Source organism: Curcuma longa, unplaced genomic scaffold (genome assembly GCF_044706935.1).
Source record: "Curcuma longa cultivar G26 ecotype Majalengka, Jawa Barat unplaced genomic scaffold, ITB_CL_G26_1.1 contig_21011, whole genome shotgun sequence".
Lineage (NCBI taxonomy): Eukaryota > Viridiplantae > Streptophyta > Magnoliopsida > Zingiberales > Zingiberaceae > Curcuma > Curcuma longa.
Window position 1 is genome coordinate 29,833 of NW_027431540.1, and position 20,265 is coordinate 50,097.

At 31.9% G+C, this 20,265-nt stretch overlaps 1 protein-coding gene across 1 annotated transcript in view; it reads right to left on the reverse strand.

The window, feature by feature from the left end:
- LOC141817558 (uridine/cytidine kinase UKL1, chloroplastic-like) overlaps nt 1-20,265 on the reverse strand; it is a 49,696-nt gene that overhangs the window by 20,743 nt on the left and 8,688 nt on the right. Inside the window, exons 6-9 of the mRNA XM_074705198.1 lie at nt 15,268-15,347; nt 13,746-13,940; nt 13,538-13,621; nt 13,358-13,418 (exon numbers count right to left, since the gene is read on the reverse strand). Of these exons, the coding sequence (XP_074561299.1) occupies nt 13,358-13,418; nt 13,538-13,621; nt 13,746-13,940; nt 15,268-15,347 (420 nt within the window). The remainder of the gene's footprint in view (nt 1-13,357; nt 13,419-13,537; nt 13,622-13,745; nt 13,941-15,267; nt 15,348-20,265) is intronic.

A 20,265-nucleotide genomic window follows, 5' to 3' on the forward strand; every position in this document is an offset into this window, starting at 1 on the left:
ATTGATAGGTTTTGAGTTGAGTGAATTGTATACTAAAAGTATTTTAAGTCAACTGCAATTGCAATAAAGATCTGCAATATTATCAATTAAGGTGATTAAAATGGATTTGAGTAAATTTTATGAGTGTTAAGTCAACCAAAGACAGCAGCAAGAAGACAGATAAGGCTTTGATGATTAACATTTCATTCGACTAGCAAGGATTTAAGTCAATCAAAATTAAACAAAAGGGTAACAAATTTATTAATAAATATTTTGCCTAGAGACATTGATGTAGAACAAGGAGCTTGATTGTTTGAAGGTATGTGGAATAGGAATCCAAAATTTAGTAGTAAAGAAATGTAAAAAGGTTATAGAAACTTTAGGCATCACACTTAAGGCATGACCATGGGTAGATTGCATCACACAATCTTAAGAAAAAAAATTCCCTTTTCTATCTCATATTCCAACAATACCACAAACATTTATGTTAATACTACTAGATGGACTCTTCCAACCTAGAAAACATAAAAGACTTACAAATATGCTTTAAGTGAACTCTTGATTTATTCTTTTAATTGAAGTTTCAATTTTCCAAACTTTGCCTCTCAAACATTTGAATTGTTGAACATCATAGCTACTCTTTGACTTTTCAAACTTTGACTTTCAAATGTTAGAAGTGTCGGTGTAATCGTGCCCTAATTGGGCGTGTTCAACATGTGTTTGGCAAAGGATTTTTAAGTTAGGGTTTAGCTTGTGCTACTAATGTGTGTGTGGAGTTTATAAGGACTTGGTAACATGCACGTGGAGCTTGCAAATCTTGTGACTCGATGTGGTCAAACTGCGATATTAACTTGGTGTGCCAAGATGATTTAGATTAAGGCTCAAGATGTTTGCAGAAGGATGGTATGGACAATCCGAGGGACAATAAGACAAGGAAATTGGAAGTGGTTCGATAGCTTTGACGGAAGTTGCAAGTGGTGGACTTTGTAAGTGAAAGTAAAGGATGACGTGAAGTAGGCCATGGGTTTGGTGCATTCAAAGGACTGAGGACTTAACAAGAGGTGGATGGACAACCTAAAATTGCAGCAATGAGAAGACAATAAGCTATGAGAAATTGTGTGACTTGTAATTTTTAGGTTAACAATTTCAAAATAAATAAGCTTAATTAAGAGCCTTGATAGAGGAATATGAGTTTTTATTTGTAATCTAAGCATGAGATTGATCTTAGAGGTTTGAGAGGTCTTTCAAGGTGTAAATTGAACAAAATCAAAGATTGAGTCAACTCAATCCACTAGGATGCTTAGTCCGACTATCTAATAGACTGGAATCCTATGTTTGAGTTAGATTTGGTCTCTATTTGATTTAAGTTGATTGAAATGCTAGTTGGGACAATTCATATGACCGTTGGACAAAAAACCCTTATTGTATCGGCTAGCTGAGTCAACTGTCATGGGTATCAATCGATTGAACATAGTTAAGTCAAGTGGCTCTCGTGGAGTCAACTAAAGATAAAATTATCATTAGCGACAAGCTTATAATCTTATTCACTCAATAGAATGGATGCATACTGAGTCGACTAAAAATGTTAGCAGTCAATTAGATGCAAGACTTACTCGACTAGATACCAATCATTGATTGATAAGTTTATCTTAGATATCAATCGACTCAACTATTACATATTTAAGTCAACTGATTCAAACTAGAAACTATCCAAGTGAGCTATCTTATCCTTCAATTGAATGCATCCTTCTTACTATATAAATGGGGGTGCAACAGGACCTCGAATATACAACTCTTACACAGGAAGGATTTGTATCTCTATACTCATTTTAAGGCCTATAGTGCTCATGTTTGGTAATATCTTTTCTTTTATTTCATATTTATAAGAAGATATTTTGTACAAATTTTCTCCACCTTTCTCAAGGAGTCTCTTTCATAGTGAGAATTTCGAGTTTGATGATCCACCTAATACTTCACTAGGTTATCGAGTAGGCCTTGAGGTTCGAACCACATAACCATTTGTGTTAGTGCTTGTGATGTCTCTTCTTGCTTTTACATATCCTCTTTATTTAATCTGTATTTTACTTTGCAAGAAAAGAAAGGAATTTAATCTATAAGTTAAGGTGTTATTCACCCCCCTCTAGATGCACAATGATTCCTAAATATGCTTATTATTTTCCAAAGATGTCCAATTAAAAATTATGCTTTGGAATCTTTATTTTTGCATTTATAGAGTTTTAGAGGAGACAATCACTTGTCTTTATCAACTTTCCCCAATTGAGAAATACAAATTCTTAGCAAGTTAAAGCTATGGAATCTTTCAAGAAGATCTTAGTTTAGTTGGTGGAAGTCATCATTAAAATCCATGCCCATTTAGAAAGGGTTGTGCCTTTCATTTGACAAGATATTAATGATAACCACTTCCCTTTTTGACATAATCTGATGGTCGATTACATCTTCAATTTCTTCTTTCAATATTTGAACTGATTGCAGATGAGCATTTGATTAACTACTTAACAAAACATCTTCATATTCTGAGTAAAAAGAAATCCTCAATGTTGATGTTGCAAATACCCATGTGTAAATCGAGGATATAAGCATTAGTGTATTCTCTTCAAAACTTTCTAGGAACTAGCATTTCTTGAGTAAATATCATTTTAGCCTTATATGAACCATAATCATATCACCTTCCTCAAATTCACTAAAGTTTCTTTTCAAATTAAAATGTGTCTTATATCTTTCGTTGCTCATAGCAATTTTTCATTGACATCATTGTGTACATGTTATATGTATTTATTGAAAGCATCAGCTTTACACTTGCTCTTGCCTCCAATGGTAAAGGAACCAAATTAATTGGCTTTTTAGGAAGCATATATGTAACAATTTCAAATGGACTGCAACTAGTAGACCTACTCACAAAACTTTATATGCAAAATCATCCATAGGAAGAATTTGATTCTATGTGGTAACATGTTCTCATTGTGAAGTAAATCACCTAAACTTCTATTGGCAACCACTATTTCACCATCAATTTAAGGGTAGAAAGAAGAAAAAGTCATCATTTTCCATAAGGTTTACCAAAAATAGCTTGGGAACGACACATATTAGTCAAAAACAATTGTTAATGGTAAACCATGAAGACAAACAGCATCTTTGAAGAAGAGCTTATTAATGTGGATACTATCTGAAGCTTTCGAACATGAGATAAAATGTGTCATTTTTGAAAAATGATCCACCACCACAAATATAGAGTCATGTCCTCTAACAACTCTAGACAAAGCAAACACGAAATCCATACTACATCTTTCATGATTTGTGTGGAATCAGACTCACATATACAAACACATTTGCAATATTAAGATAATATCTTGGCCACATTTTTTTAAGACTAGGCCAATAGGAAGTCTTTCACCACTGCAATAGTCTTATTGCTTCCAAAATGACTAAATGTCCTTCCGGCAAGTAACTCCCATATCACTTGCTCACAAAGAGAAGTATTCGGCAAACAAAGTCTCATTAAATAGCAAAAAATTTAGAAATTCCTCATGTTATCTAGTAAACAATACATCAAATATAATGCTTAAATCTTTACATGAAAGATAGTCTGTTTCATGTAGCTCAAACCCCACCACTTATACAGACATAGAAGAAACTTTGTTGAGCGCATAAGCTACCTTGTCTTCAACACTTGATTTTACTTGATTATGAAGGTCTATTCTTGCAAGGAGACTCATTTCCTCCAGTGCAACGGTAGCGGCCCTCCTATAGATCCTAGGTACCTCGAGTTCGAAACTCAACTACGATGCACTGTAGGGCGATTTTTTCCTCCAGTGAGTAGCGGGCTTGAGGAAGTAGACTATATGGATGGGCCACCATAAGCACTTCCCGATTTACCCTGATGGCCGGTGGAAAATTTTCGTAAGCCGGACCGGTCACCCCTAGGATTAATCGACATAAGCAGGATACCTAGTGCCAACTTTAAAAAGGAAAAGAAAAAGAGACTCATTTCCTATGTCGATTACTTAGTTTTCTTTGAGAATTAATATATTGAAGAGTTTAGTGATCATATTATAGAACAAACTCTTGCTAAAGGAGGTAATATTCACTAATAGCACAAAACTTGAACTATTGCATAAAATTCTATCATAAATGGATTATCATTGTTTTGCCTCATTTAGCTTTTCACAAAAAATGTAATAGGTATTAAGCTAAATATGCCTTTGATTCTAACACTAGATGCATCACGTGTTATTTCAAAAACCTTTGAAAAATCTCATAGTAGAAGATTTGGTGTTTCAACAAATTTTTTCCTTCTTGAAAAGCTTGTGAAGTTATGTTGGTCAAAATAAAATCTTTCTTCATACAATCAATTATAGGAGCTATTATAGTGCCAAAATTTTTTATGAATGACTGATAAAAAGTTGCTAGGCCATGAAGGCTTCTACTTCTAGTGTCCTAGGCAATGGTTATTCAAGAATGGCTTTTATCTTATCCAAATCGTCTTCTAATCTTTTAGATGACACCACAAACCTATGAATACCACAAATAAAGTCATGAACAAGCATTCCTTCAAGTCTACATATAGCTTCTCCCTACAAAGATCACTCATAACTACTCATAACTTGTTGCAAATTGGTAAGACGATCTTCTCTACTCTTGCTATAAATTAAGATGTCATTGAAATGAACAAGAAATTTTCTGATATAAATTTGCAACACCGTCATAAAGCACATAAATATTTGATGAACTAGCAATATTGGAAAGGCTAAAAGGCATGACAAGTCATTTATAAAAGACATCTTTAGTCTTAAAAGTGTCTTCCATTCATCTCCGAGCCTTATGCATATTTGATGAAACCCACTTTTTAAACCAACATATCTAGCATATCATTAAGGTGGGGAATTGAGAATTAATATTTAATGCTGGTCTTATTGTTTAAACATATGTCAATATACAAGCGTCAACTATATTTCTTTAGTGTCAACAATGCAGGAACAACACATGGGCTTAGTAGACTTTCATGAATTAAACTCTTGAAAAGTAGTTCATCCACTTGTCTTTTCAATTCTACATAGCCACTTGGACTCATTCAATAGGCTAGTAAATTGAGTAATTGCTATCCTAGTATGCACATCGATGGAAGCTCACTGGGTAATTCTTTTACAGTCACATCAGAAAAACATCTTTCATAGTGATTTCTAGAGAGCCTGAGGAAGCTTTGGTAGTAGTTACTTCCTTGGCTTCTTTGATTATAAGAGCATATATAACACTGCTCTCTTGCTGATTTTTTTTTTGTTAGAATGTGAAGAAAATTTGTACTGCTAAGCATGATCATTGCCTACTCTTACTCTTAGTTGTATTACTTTATTTCAACAGTGTGCATTGATTTGAATAAGATTTTCTTCTTGTTGAAAATGAAAGTATATGCATTCTCCTTGCCACAATATGCACATCTCAATTGTACAACTAAGGTCTCCCAGAAAGTGTTCGAGTTACTTTTCTAGGGATAATGTCATACCAAAAAGATTATAATTTTTACAAAAAAGAGAAACAAGACAACATTGTGTTACCAGAACAGAAAAGAGATATTATCTATCCATCTAATCTTTATGGTTGTAGATGTGATTGTGTAGGAAGCTTGAGGTGCTCCATCATAGATGGTGAAATAACATTCATGTAGCTTCCTCCATCGATTATAAGCTTGTGTGCTTGATTCCCACAGTGAACCAACATTAAAACATAGATGTCAAATAAGTGTCTTCATCTTCTTCCAAATCATCTTCATTAGAAATTCCATAATCAAAAAAAAAAAAAAATCATCTTCTTCATCTTTTTATTTTTTGCATATCTTAATGTTCCACATCAATGTGCAAATTCTTTTTAGGATAATTGTAAGCCATTTAGCCTCGCTACCGACACTTGAGACATTTTCTGCCCTTGTTTTTAGATTCGAGTGATTTTGAAGATGGCTTAGAGTCACTCTGCTCGTTAAATGGGTTACAAAATTTTCTATTGCTTGCAACTTGGTTTCATGGATCCTTTTATTCATTGAACTAGCTGCTAAAACTCCAAGCTTCTAAGCAAATGAATGGCCCAAGTACTCCATATCCAATGTTACTTGAAAAGCTTGTTCCAGGCTATAAAGTGGTCTTAACAATTCTCTTCTGAGTTCAGTCTCAAACTTTGCAAGAGTTTATTAGGGATCTTTATCAATTTGACTCCTTGTCTTTAATTCAGTGAATTTGCAATTACAAACAAGTTGTTTTGTTTTAAACTAATAAATATCATAATACTTCGTTGGCAAATACTTCTCTCGTAGCTTAGCCTTTATATCCTACTATGAGTTGATTGGTGGCTGTCCCATTCACCTTATATCGCTTTCAACACCAATTCACCATATTTTTGCTAAACCCACAAGCTTCATTCGAGTAAACCTAACTTTCACTCTCTGATCATTTGTCATGGTGTACCAATCAAAATATTTTTTTTATTATTACAAGCCAATTAGCAAATAAAGTGTGATCCACTCTCCCTTTGAAATCTAGCATTTCAATTGGAATTTTCTTTGTGATATCCCAACAGCATAAAAAAAATATTGCTCTTTGTCTCAAGAAATCCTTTAGCCCACTCAGGAAAAGGTAGTTGCTATTGAAATGTAGGAAACCCTCTTGAATCAGGTTATTGTTTGCTTCACATGTTTCTCCTTGCTCTCCTTGGGCTTTGATTATTTTTACGCTGAGAAATCAGGGCCTCGACACCATTTAGAAGAATTTGCATGCCATCAAGTTGTTTTATAATGTGAATGAGTATCTCATTTTGTTTACTATCAGTCAACTTTCCTCTAATGCTCCTCTCAGATCTGATATACATATTAGCTTAAGTTCTGATACCAACTATGATGCAGCACAAGATGGATAATTTTCTGAAGATATGTGGAGTAGAAATCTGAAATTTAGTGGTAAAGAAGTGTAAAAAAGTAATAGAAACTTAGGCATCACACCTTGGGTAGATTACATCACATAATCTGAAAAAATATATATTAAAACTCACTTTTCTATTTCATATTCTAACAGTACTACAAAACATACATATTTATAGTAGTAGATGGATTCTTTGAACATAGAAACAATAAAGGAACCATAAGTGTAAGACTTTTAAAGATGAAGTTTAAAATTTTCAAACTTTGATTGTCAAACATTCACTGCTGAACTGCTGAACTTTATAGCTGATTCTTTCACTTTCCAAATTCACTTTCAAACATTGGAAGCATTGCTTAAATGGATTCATCATTTTACAAAGCATGTCAAATTAAAATTTGGGCTTTGGAATCTTTATTTCTGTGCTTATAGAATTTAGAGGAGAGTATCACTTGTCTTCATCAGACATGTTGGGCAGGATAGACGAGTACAAAACTGCATGAGCTGTGGAATAAGGTAGTCAACCTCCACGAAAATATCTCACAGACACAAAAATCTCAAGGTAAGCAACAAGAGGAATTCAAGGATGAAAGACAATATCCAAGACCTTGAAGCATGAAAACGTTGAGGCCGAGATCAAGAAAGCATAATCAACACGCAAGTCCTATGGCCTCAACAACTCAAGGTGTGACTAAAAATAAAAATCATATAATATATTTTGGATGCAAGGAAAAGGGATATTATAAAAGCCTATGTCCATTTGTAAGGACAGAAAACACCAAACACAAGAAGGAAAAAAAAAGGACAACCTCAAACCAGTACTTGTTCAAGCACCCAAGGGAAAGATTGTAAGAAAAAGCTCAGATCAAGGGAAGCTAGGAATGTCCATCAAAAGGTAACAAAATTTAATTTATATGAATTTAATGAGTGATTTTTTAATTCAATTAGAAAAATCTCATAAGTTGACTAAACACTTAGAACAACTTAGGAAAGTTAGAAATAAAATTAACTTATCCAATGTCTATGTTGAAAAACAAAAAGTATATGAGAAAAAACTACTTAGGAAAGTTAGAAATAAGAATTAACTTATCCAATGTCTAGGTTGAAAAACAAAAAGTATATGAAAAACATGCATATGATTTTAAAACATTTAGCATGGCAGGAAGGAAGATGGCAAACCATTATTGTAATGATTAGGGTTGCAAACCAATGCATACAAGAAAAGTTGAAGCACCTTTCGTCTTTTATGACTACGATAGACATTACTATATTGCTATACTAGATCTAGGATAGTATCTCATCTCTAGCGACTACACAGTAAATCTAGAACCAATAATTTCGATCCCAAAGAATATTTATAAAATCTATTAAATAAGTTTGGGATGTGACAACAATGAAAAAATAGTTAGTTCAATCTTAGAATTTTGTACATCTAAAACTACTTGTAATTTGAAAATTACATTATATTATGTACTTGCATATTACCTTCACATCTCACTAGAAATATAGTTTCAACTTGCTTATGTATTGAGATACTTTTAAAAAGAAAGTATGATGTTAGAAAACCATATCTTTTGAAATTATTTGAATTTTTATACCAAAATAACAATAGAAAATTAGTTTACATGAAAACATATTTTTCCTAAATTAGTTGACTAAAACACATAATTCTGTCAAATTAGTTATTTTTGTTATCAATTTATCATTGTTGACTGCAAAATCTACCGACTGAGTCATGAGTCAATTCAATCAGCCAATATATATACAAATTTAGTTGAATCAACTAGGATTACTATTCGATTGACCAGAATGTATTTCTCCCTCATTCAGTCAATCGTATTTTGACATCAATTGACTCATTAGTTAACTGCATTAAATCAATTGCTCTTATCTTATCATTATCTAATGACTCTTATCTAAACATTATGTGATAGTAAAATTTTCATGAGCAGTGGACTAATCAATCAACCAGGCACGAAGTAGTCAACTGAAATTACTTATCGAGTCAACTAGTGGCAATGGGTTTATATACGAAACCTAGGATTTTAATTTACTCCCACCGATTTTTTTCCATCTTTCATTGCCCTCTCTTTAGCTTAACTTCCAACGAGTTTCTAAGCCTCTCAACACCTCTAGATACCTTTGTAAACCAATTTTAAGCATCATGGATGCTACGTAATGTCGTTTTTCAATTAAGCTCTACTTGTATTACTCATTTCTGATCAAACCTAGATGTTTTGTTGTTATTTGTGCTTCATTTCCATACATTCATCATTTGTCATACATTTACATGATTTAATTTTATTTTTTTTTTTGCATTCATAATTTATATTATAGATCCCTATATAAAACAAAGGAGATGTATAAAATTGTGCAAATTATAGGTGCATTAAACTAATGAGTCATACCATCAAACTTTGGGAAAGAGTGATACAAAAAAAGATTAAGGAAACCAAGGTGACCAAAAATTAATTGGATTCATGCCTAAAAGATCAACGATAATTGTTATGCATATTCTTAGACAATTGATTGAAAAGTATCGAGAAAAGAAGTAAGACTTATACATGATATTCATTGACTCTCAAAAAATCTTATGACTACCGAGAGAAATTATGCAGAGAATTCTAAAAAAATATTACCATAGTATATATTGAAAAATTAAAGATATATATGAGAATATAATGATAAGAGTGAAACTCTAGACAGATTAACCAAAATATTTCCTATAAAAAAAGGGTTACATCAAGGATCCGCTTTAAATCCGTATCTTTTTACACTAATAATGGATGAACCATCTAAACACATCCAAGACATGTTACCATGATACATCTTTTTGCAGATAACATTGTTTTAGTGGATAAGACATGTGAAAGAGTAAATGCTAAGATCGAATCTTGATAGGAGACACTTTAAAGTTAAAGATTTTATGCTTAGTAAAATAAAGATAAAATATATGACATTGAAGTTTAGTAGTAGTAGGCATAGCAAGATAATTCTTAAGATACAAAATAATAAGTTACCTATAATTAAAAGTTTTTAAAGTATAGAGGATCCTTTTTACAAAAAGATGGAGTTAATAGAGATGTTTTACATAGGATACTGACAAGATAGTTGAAATATGTGATCATAAAGTACATCTAAAGTTTAAAAAGAAGTTTTATAAAATGGTGATTAGACCTGCTATGTTACATGAAATTGAATATTAGGGTATGAAGCGAGCATACGAGCAGAAGATGAAAATCGCAATGATGAGAATGTTAAAGTGAATGTGTGGATATATAAGGATGCACAAAATAAAAAATGAGAATATTAAAAAAAAATTAAAGTGCACCTATTAAAAGAAAACTCCGAGAGACGCATTTACAATGGTATAGACATGTACTTAGATGACTAATAAATGTCCCAATTAGGCGATATGAGACCATAACAAATATGTATATTAATTAAAAGAGAGTTAAGAAGACTTAGATAGCAATGATAAAACTGAATAAAATTCATTTAAATACAGATAAAGATATAATAGAGGATTGAGTCCAATAACATAAGAGGATCCATAGAGTCACTTAATGAGATAAAAGTTTAGTTGTTATTGTTGTATTCATAACATAAATTATAGATCTAGATAACAAAGACATTGTATCAGGAATTCCATAATGGGTTATTCGCAGTCCATAAAACCCAGCTTACTTATAGTTTCTTTAGAGTATTGCATAAGGTTGTTTCAAGAGTGTGTTTAAATTAGTCACATGCGATATTCAAACCAAGGTTTTTTTACAACATATTGTAGCAATGTCAAAAAGGCCATTGATTACTTCAATTTGCATAAGTTAGCATTTTGCACAAAGTCTATGAACATTAACCTATGCAAAGAAGTTTTTTAATAATTTGCAATCAACAAATGAACAAGATGTGTTTACTACTAGAGTTGCATTGATCGATCAAGAGTTCTCACCATCCATCCTACAACGTATCTGGGATGTAAATACTTCGAGAATGAATTCATTGGTTTTTTGAACTGCATGTATTCATGTTTCTATCAAGGACATCAACCCTCAACGCTAACCATTTTTCTCGCCCCCCTTATCATTAAAGGATGAGCATGAGTAAGATTCCCCCACTTATTCATAACAAGTTAGACATAAGCTTGCATTGAATGTCTTTAGGTCCATTGTTCATCATCACATAGGGCACAATCTAGCCTTTATCCAAAAGCTACAACCAAATAGAATCGAGGCAACTTGCTTTAGCACGAACAGAAATGTAAAAAACATTATTATTTACAAGAAAGGACAGTAACTAGTACCATGAGATGAGGAGCAACACGACAAAGAGGGAGATCAGAAGACCTTATCCAACACGACTAGCATGGTATCCATCCCTTTTATAACAAGATCGTCTTGCATGCCTCGAGGAGGACTTCACAGCACACAAGATTGGGTTCATTAAATTCCGGAGGATCAATATTAGCAGCAAATTATAAAGATGCTCTAAGGTTGAAACCTAGGACAGTAACCCTTGATACATAATTAGTAACGGGGAGTTCTTGGATTTGGTCATGTAGACTTGTAGCCTTCCTATCTTATCTACTTGATGATGACATGACACTATCTTTTGCACCATTATGTTTCATTTTGATGATGTACTTGATATAACAATGCACTTCCTTTGATTTACTACCTATAAACCAATGGGTTATCTATGATTTTATTCTGCTTGATATGTGTTGCCTATATATAGAAATTTTTGTGCATGTGTTTCATACTTAGAATACATTTGAAAATTTTGAGCCAATAAAAGATTATCTAGAACCTCATGCATAAGTGGTTGTTGATATTAAGAATTCATGAAAATTACTAGTCTTTAAGCATCCTCAACTCTGTACCATTTTTTTTAATTATGATGTTTTGTATCAAAAATTATTTTTCCCTTACAGATTTGAAGAATTACTTGTCTCTGTAAATTTTAGTAATTTTTTGACTTTCATAGAATTTTTAAGATCCATTGCTGAACAATTAAGGATTTAATTGACTGCGCACACTGACTAAATGGCTAATACAATCAACTGAATTTAGAGTAGCATATCTTTACTCCCCTAAAAGTTTAATCAGATTCTAAAGCTCTTAAATTATGCATTTATGGAATATTGTTTTTGTAAAAAGGCATTTTTAGTGGGATAAGTAGAAAATAGGGGGAGGGGTAAATTGGTTTAGAGGGAAGGCAAATTCAAAATTGAATTCTGATAAGTTACATGCTGCAAATTCAAAATTAATTTCTAATAGGTTACATGCTTTGATCAGTATCTGTATTCAAAATTGATTTAACTCATGTGTTTAAAATTCTTTTAACCATTATTTTTGATGTCGGTCAAAGGGGAAGAGAATGCAAACTTTAATGGTTGTTTTTCAATCATTATTTCACTCTCATAATTCTTTTATTTAACCTTTTGCCTCAAAGTGAAGCATATACTAATTACACAATAAATTAAATTAGGATTGTAAATAAACAAGTTAAAAAAATTTACCAAATATTAGTTGGAAAATTAACATGAGCTTAAGTATACTGAGTGTCAACACGATGTAATAGTCATTGGCATATCAGTAATGACACTCTCCATAACATGAGATTGCAACCATGGCTTCAAATATTATTTTATGTAGGAGTTTAATATAGTTGCAATATTATGTTGGTGTTGACACTCTTGCTTTAACACATTTTAATTAGTGTGCCAAGATCAACTCAAAAATTTTAATTCTATAAGAAACTTCCATTTGGCTTATAGCAAATAAAACCAATTGAATAAAAATTTAAAGTAACAAATTATAAAAATAGAATACACATCAAAACATCAGGTGAGAATTGTTCTTGTAACATATAATCCCATAGTATTTCAACACCAAGATTAAATAATGGTCCTAGAACATTTAGAAATTGTTTCTCTAAATCTTTATAAATATATTTCACACTCTTTTCTTTTCCATTGTTGATATTGTTATCAGTGCTTTCCCTCTTCCCCTCCCCTCTCTTTCTATAGTGTTTCATTTCATCCCATTACTAGCAAACAAAATTAAGCATAAGTCATGAAAGAGAATTTTCTTGTCTTGACTAATTTTGGACAGTGTCGGCCAACACAACCCTATCTCAATTGATATCACTGAAACTATATCAGCATAGGTGGCATAATGATATTCACCCGTGCCAACATAGTATCCATATCAATCAACTACCAAAACCATACGTTTCGACTATGTAAGTTGATACTAAGTGGCACTTGAAAGCATGGCATCGTATATATGGTGTAGTGACTTTTTAATGAATTCACTTATACATCATACAAAATCACCTAGGATAAGTAATTAACTAAATTGGGTCAAACAGTTCTAGAATGTTTAATCTGACTGAACAATTGGATTGCACAGGTTCAAAACAATAAAGCATCTATTCTTGTAGAGATATCAAAGTACCTGTTGGTGTGACCACCTGCTTCTCAGTGAATGGCAAATGACCAAGACCATGCTCCACAACCTGACAAATATTCTTTGTATTATAAGAGTGCTAATGTTTCCTGCTATGAACTGAACATAACTGACACTAACACGGTATCCATTCAAATAGCTTAAAATGGATAAGTATGCAAAGTTTACCAGACGTATGACGCGATCAGAATAGAAGACAAAATCAGGCGTTGTTATGTCCCTATCACGAATAAGTGTATGCATTCCTCGTATCTGTTAAAATAAGCTTAGGAAGCATTGTATATATTATAATGTCATGACAGGCTAAAAGAGATAGTCACAACATCTGCTCAATGAAACAAATATTCAGGTAAAACAGATGAGCAAAGATAGTCACCTGAAATGTTGACTGAATGACAAACACATTGGGATATATTTTACATAAATCATGCTGACCAAGCTTAGTCCGGATGTGTTGTACAATCAGATCAATTGCTACATGGTTATCACCTCCATGTGGTATGATCACATCAGCATATTTCTTTGATGGGAGAACAAAATCATCAAATGCAGGTTTCACAAACCGTCCATACTATAGAAACCAAAACATATAAAAACAAGCATCAAGGTTTCAACCACAGTGAAACACTAAACAGCAACAACTATATTCTTTTACCAGTCTATTTATGTGTCTATACACAAGTACTAATCATGTCAATCAGCAGCAGTGTACTACATAGCCTTGTTAGTACAATGTTGTAGTGAGCCATAGCTTACTATGCTATTTGGTAGATATGACTCTGACTTGTGTTCAGTTCCCATATATAAACCTTAGAACAATAGCAAATTACAAAAGTTCATATATGAAAGAGTGAAGGCTTCTTTATTAGGAAAAAGGACAGAACTAGTAAATCCTCAAAGTGGCAGGAGCAATTCAAATGGACTCAATTTTCTCATAATTAAATTCTCATGCGATTACTTTTTTATACTGAATATATACGTAGACTTCCCCCTTTCCTATCAAAGAATATCTAATGAGTCACTTTACTGAAGTTCATTCTAGCAATAGAAAATAAAGTGTAAAGTTTTTCAGTATAGTAAGAAATTGGACAGAATAAACACAACTAATGTTACTCCTGCAACAAGAGAAAACCTAAAAAAATTGTGATGATACTGATAGAAGGTTTAGAATTTCAACTTGGATACCAATTTCGGTACCATCTCAGTGTCGAGCCATGCTAGCTCACATAAATTTTTACCATAGTGACCTAGCTTTGGGTTTAATTACATGTATTTAGGATTAATTTTGAATCTATTTTGCTATGATTAAGGCCTAATTAGATCCTTAATGGGTGAAGTTTGAGATTATGCAGAGTTCAATCTGGGTTCTACACTTCTACGTTATTGTCCAAGTACATACATGTTGAACCAGGCCATTAAATTACATAGTTATATAATATAAATATCGGGAAATTGCTAAATCTAGTGTGAGTTGTTGATGTTTAATAAATCCAGCACAAGCATTCATTTTCACAATTTACGCACATACTTTTAATTTTATATCATGATATCAAAGTAACACAACAATAACAACCAAGTCTTATCCCACCAAGTGGGATCGACTATATGGATCCTTCTGCGTTATTCGGTTCTATCCTCTACTATATCATTCTCTATATTTAAATAAATTTTATCTTATTTTATTGTTACTGACCCAGTCTTTTTTAGTCTTCTTCTTCCTCGTTTGATGAGCGTATTTGTAATAGTTTTATATCGACTAACTGAAGCATTTATTAATCGTCTATTACATCGACTAAGATGCTAATTGAAGATATGGAAATCAATTAAATAAAAAATTATGACAAATGTCTAAATTGAAAAACAACAAAAAATCAAATTCAAATAATGGAATGTGTTACCTGTTCAAGAACTGAGTTTAAGTCTCTACCTCTCTCAACTGTATCACGCCTTATTCGTCGTGCAAGCCTTAAATCAGCATCTAGAAAATACGAAAGATAAAAGAACAATCAAAAGCCTAAAGAAGAAAGACATTTATATGGTGCAGAAACCATTAATTTAAATGTTCTAATCCTGGTTATATGAGGCTTGACTTCTTGAACTAAACTGCACAAAATTAAAGAATATAAACTTTGATATTGTAGCTCTAACTTCAAGATAACTAAGAGCTTTCTTTTTATGATGCAATACCTTCTTAATGAACATGAACTTAATTAGATGACCTAGATTAAATTACTTGCACTCATTTGTGCTTTATAATGAGATCATTTTTTTGGTAGGTTTAAGTTACTAATGACTTGCACTCATTTGTGTTTAAAGAGATCATGTTTTAGTAAGTTTACGTCACTGCAGGAAAAATATGCCTGACTTGCAATTAGGATTTTAAGCAGACAAGTTCTCAATTAAAAGTTTAGTATAAACCAAATAATGTTGCAGACAAATTTAAGATTAAGTTCTAGTGTTTAGTCTAGTTACAAGTTATAAATTTTTAAAAATTCTTTTAAAAAATTTGAAAATAAAAAGTTTTAGATTTAGTAGAATAAAGACAAAATATATGAAATTTAAATTTACTAATAGATATAGCAAGAAAATTACTAAAATAGGAGATGATTGTAATTGAGAGTAATTGAGAGCTTTAAATAATTATATTTATTTCATTGCAAAAGCATAAAAGGGTTGATAGAGATGTTTTACATAGGATACAAGCAAGTAATTGAAATAGAGAAGGGCATCAAGTGTTTTTTGTGATCGAAATGTATAACAAAATGGCGAATGAACCGCTATGTTATATAGAGCTGAACGTTAGACTATAAATCAAGCACATAAGCGAAAAATAAGTCTCACAAAGATAAGGATGTTAAAGTGAACGTGCGAATACACAAGGACAAATAAGATAAGAAATGAGAATATTACAAAGAAAGTCAAAGTTACACTTATTGAAGGAAAACTCTGAAAGATGCATTTAAAATGGTATACACTTTTATTTAGGAGACCAATAAACACCCAAATTAGCAATATAAAATCATGATAAATACACACATTAATCAAGGAAAAGGGAAGGAGACCAAAAATGACTTAGTTAGCAATGATAAAACAAAATAAATTTATTTAAATATAGATGATATAATAGAGAATTGAACCCAATAGTATAAGATCCATATAGCTAACCCACTTAGAGAGATAAAGGCATAGTTGTTAGTGTTGTTATTTTTAAAAGTTTATTATATTTATGGGTAACCCCACCAATGCTCATCCCAAGCCCAGATAAAAAAAGGAAAGGGTTGCACATTAGGTTGCTAACCAGCATGGACTTTTAGGCAAATATTCAATGAATGGATTCATTAAATTATTATGTTAATACTAAGTTGTTCCTAGAAAGGAACTCGTTGTAGGATTCGACTGTAACGTCTCGACAAGGACTGTTATATCTCTATCAAAACTCAAGTGTAGTATTAAATATGCAAGAGTTCGCGTTGCAAGATCCGACTGTAATGTATCGACAAAAATTGCTATATCTTCATGAGAACTTGAATGTAGTATTAAACATGCAAGAGTTTTCACACTATAAATTGGTTAAGAATAAATATTATAAGAAAATTAGTTGTCTAAGATTTAAAATATAAAATCTAGGAATGCTCACTGGTAAAATCATGGAGGTACTAGATATGATGATTAGAAGAAGATTTAATATTTTGTGTATAAAAAAGATAAAATGGATAAAAGAGAAGGCAAAGATGATAGTGAATTCGGGTTTTAAGTTATGGTACACAAGGACTAAAACAACAAATAGAATAGGTATTGTTGTAAATAGTTCACTAAAGGATGAAATAATAGTAGTTAGAAAAGGAGATAAGATTATAACTCTCAAAATAATGGTGACGAAAGACACTATTAATGTAATTAGCATATATGTACTTCAAGTAGAATTAAATAAAAACACCAAATCTAAGTTCTAGAACGACCCAGATTAGGTATTACAAAACATTCTATCAAACGAAATGATTTTAATAGGAGATTTAAATCAGCATGTTGAAGTGAACAATGAGGAATATGATAAGGTGCATGGAGGTTATGGATTTGGAACAAAACATGAAGAAAGAAAAATTATATTGGATTTTATGATAGCAACTTTATACTAGCAAATATATTTTTCAAGAAAAAAAAAAAAGAATATTTGATCACATTCAAAAGTAAGAATAATAAGTCGCAAATTGACTATTTTATGATTAAGACGAATGATAGAAAGATTTGTAAAAATTGTAAGGTTATCTATGAAGAAAACTAACTATTAAGCATAAATTAGTAGTCTTGAATATGCGCCTCAAGCATAGTATCAATAGATGGCAATGTGTACAACTCCAAAAATTAAATAGTGAAAATTAAAAGATGGAAAACAAAACATATTCAAGAAAAGAGGGTAGGAGAACAAGTATTAGGAGAAATACAGGGTGACTCGAATATGACATGGGATAAGATGACATTAAAATTGAAAATAATGGTCAAAAATGTACTTGGTAAATCAACGGGTCGTGCATCACCAAGTAAAGAATCTTGGTGATGGAATGAGAAAGTACAGGAGAAAATAAAGAACAAATGAATAACCTATAAAATATTATACACTTATAAGAATGAGGAAAACTTACAAACATATACCGTAGCCAAGAAAGAGAACAAGAAAGTGGTGAATGGAGTAAAAAATGAAACCTATGAACACTAATATCGAAAATTGAATACAAAAGAACAAGAAAAGGATATTTACAGAATAGTTAAAGCAAGAGAGAGGAAAATAAAAGATTTTATCTAAATAAGATATATTAAAGATGAATACAATAGGGTACTATTGAATGATGAGAAAATAAAAGGGCAATGGAAGAGGTATTTTTATTAACTTTTTAACGAAAGTTTAGGTGAACAATTTAACTTAGATAATTTAAGTAGGTCAAATGAGTATAAAAATTTAAATTTTTATCATAGAATTCAAACTTCAGAAATATAACAAACTTTAAATGAGATGCAAAATGAAAAAGCAGTTAGACCTCATGATATTCTGATAGAGATAAAAAAATCCCTAAAAAATAAGGTATTGAATGACTTACAAAGTTATTCAATTTGATATTGCAAATGAAAAAAAAATTTTAATCAGTGGAGGGTAAGTACTTTAATTCTCTTATATAAGAATAAAAAAGACATAAAAAATTATACAAACTATAAGGGTATTAAACTAATATATCATACCCTGAAACTTTAGAAAAGAACAATAGAAAAAAGACTAAAGAAGAAGACTATAGTGATCGAAAATCAATTTGGATTTATGCCTCGAGGGTCGACACATGATATTCGTTGACCTAGAAAAAACTTATAATAAAGTCCCAAGGAAAATTATATAAAAAATTCTAAAAACAAAGGTGTTAGCATAGCGTATATTGAACTAAGGATATGTATAAGGATGTAATGACAAGAGTGAAGACTTCAGGCAGACTAACCGAAACATTTCCCATAAGAATAGAGTTACATCAAGGATCAGCAATAAGTCCTTCTCTTTTTACACTAATCATGAACAAACTCACTGGGCACATCAAAGACATAGTACCATTGTGCTTGTTGTTTGTAGATGATATTATTTTGGTAGATGAGATCCGTGAAGGAGTAAATGTTAAATTCGAATCATGACGGAAACGCAAAAAGTGAAAGATTTTAAATTTAGTGGAGTAAAAAACAGAATATATAAAATTTAAGTTTAGTAATATTAGACGTAATAATATAATTTTTAAAATAAGATATGACGAGTTGTCTATAACTAAGAGCTTTAAGTATTTTAGATTATTTTTACAAAATGATGGAGGAATTGGGAGATGTCTCATATAGAATATAAGCAGGATCGTTGAAATGGAAGAGAGCATCAGATGTTTTTTGTGATTGTAAAGTACCTATCTCTAAAATTAAAAGGTAAGTTTTACAAAATAGCAGTTAGACCTGCTATGCTATATAATAGCTATGACTCGAGAACATGAGTAGAAGATGAGAGTTACAAAGATAAGGATGTTAAGGTGGATGTACGGACATACAAGGATAGATAAGATAAGAAACAAAAATATTAGAGAGAAAGTCAGGGTTGCACTTATTGAAGGAAAACTCCAAGAGACACATTTAAGATGGTTCGAACATGTATGTAGACGATCAATAACTGTGTTGGTGCTCGGAGCACCACATCAAACCTATATTTTGATATATGACTAAGTTTAAAGTTAGTTTGTGTATGATTTGATCGATTATGTTAAGTGTACAGGTGTAGATAACTTGACAAGAAGTAAAATCCTTGTTAAAAACCAGACAGAGGATAAGATCTAGTGGGACTAGACAACAAAAATTCTGGTTAAAACCAAACAATGGCAAAGCCCTAGTGGGACTAGGCAAAGAAGACCTGGCTAAGAACTAGACAATGGAAGTCCTAGCGGAGCTAAGTAGTGACAACCTGGTTGGGAACCAGACACATCGAACATATTTGGGAACTAGGTGAAGCAAATCCAAGGGAGTCAATTGAGAGCTAAGGTTTTAACAGCAAGTCAGCTGGGAGCTAAGTCTTAGCAATTAAGTCTAGATGGGTCAGCCGGGAGTTGAACATCTAGCTAAGATATGCGAACTTAATTATAATATTTTTATCATACTCATTACGTGTCATTTTTATAGAGAAACATTTTCAACGATTCCAAGCAACCGGAAGGGAGTCTAAGTGATTGGTTGGGAATAAACCTCAACTAACAGAGTTAGGAGATTCCAAGTGATTGAAGCGAGGAGCGGGGTGACCTTGGCATCTAGGCAACCGGAGAAGGCTTATAGGCAAAATGAAGTCGATCAAGATCAAAATTTAACCAAGCTTCGAACACCCAAAAGGAGTTCAG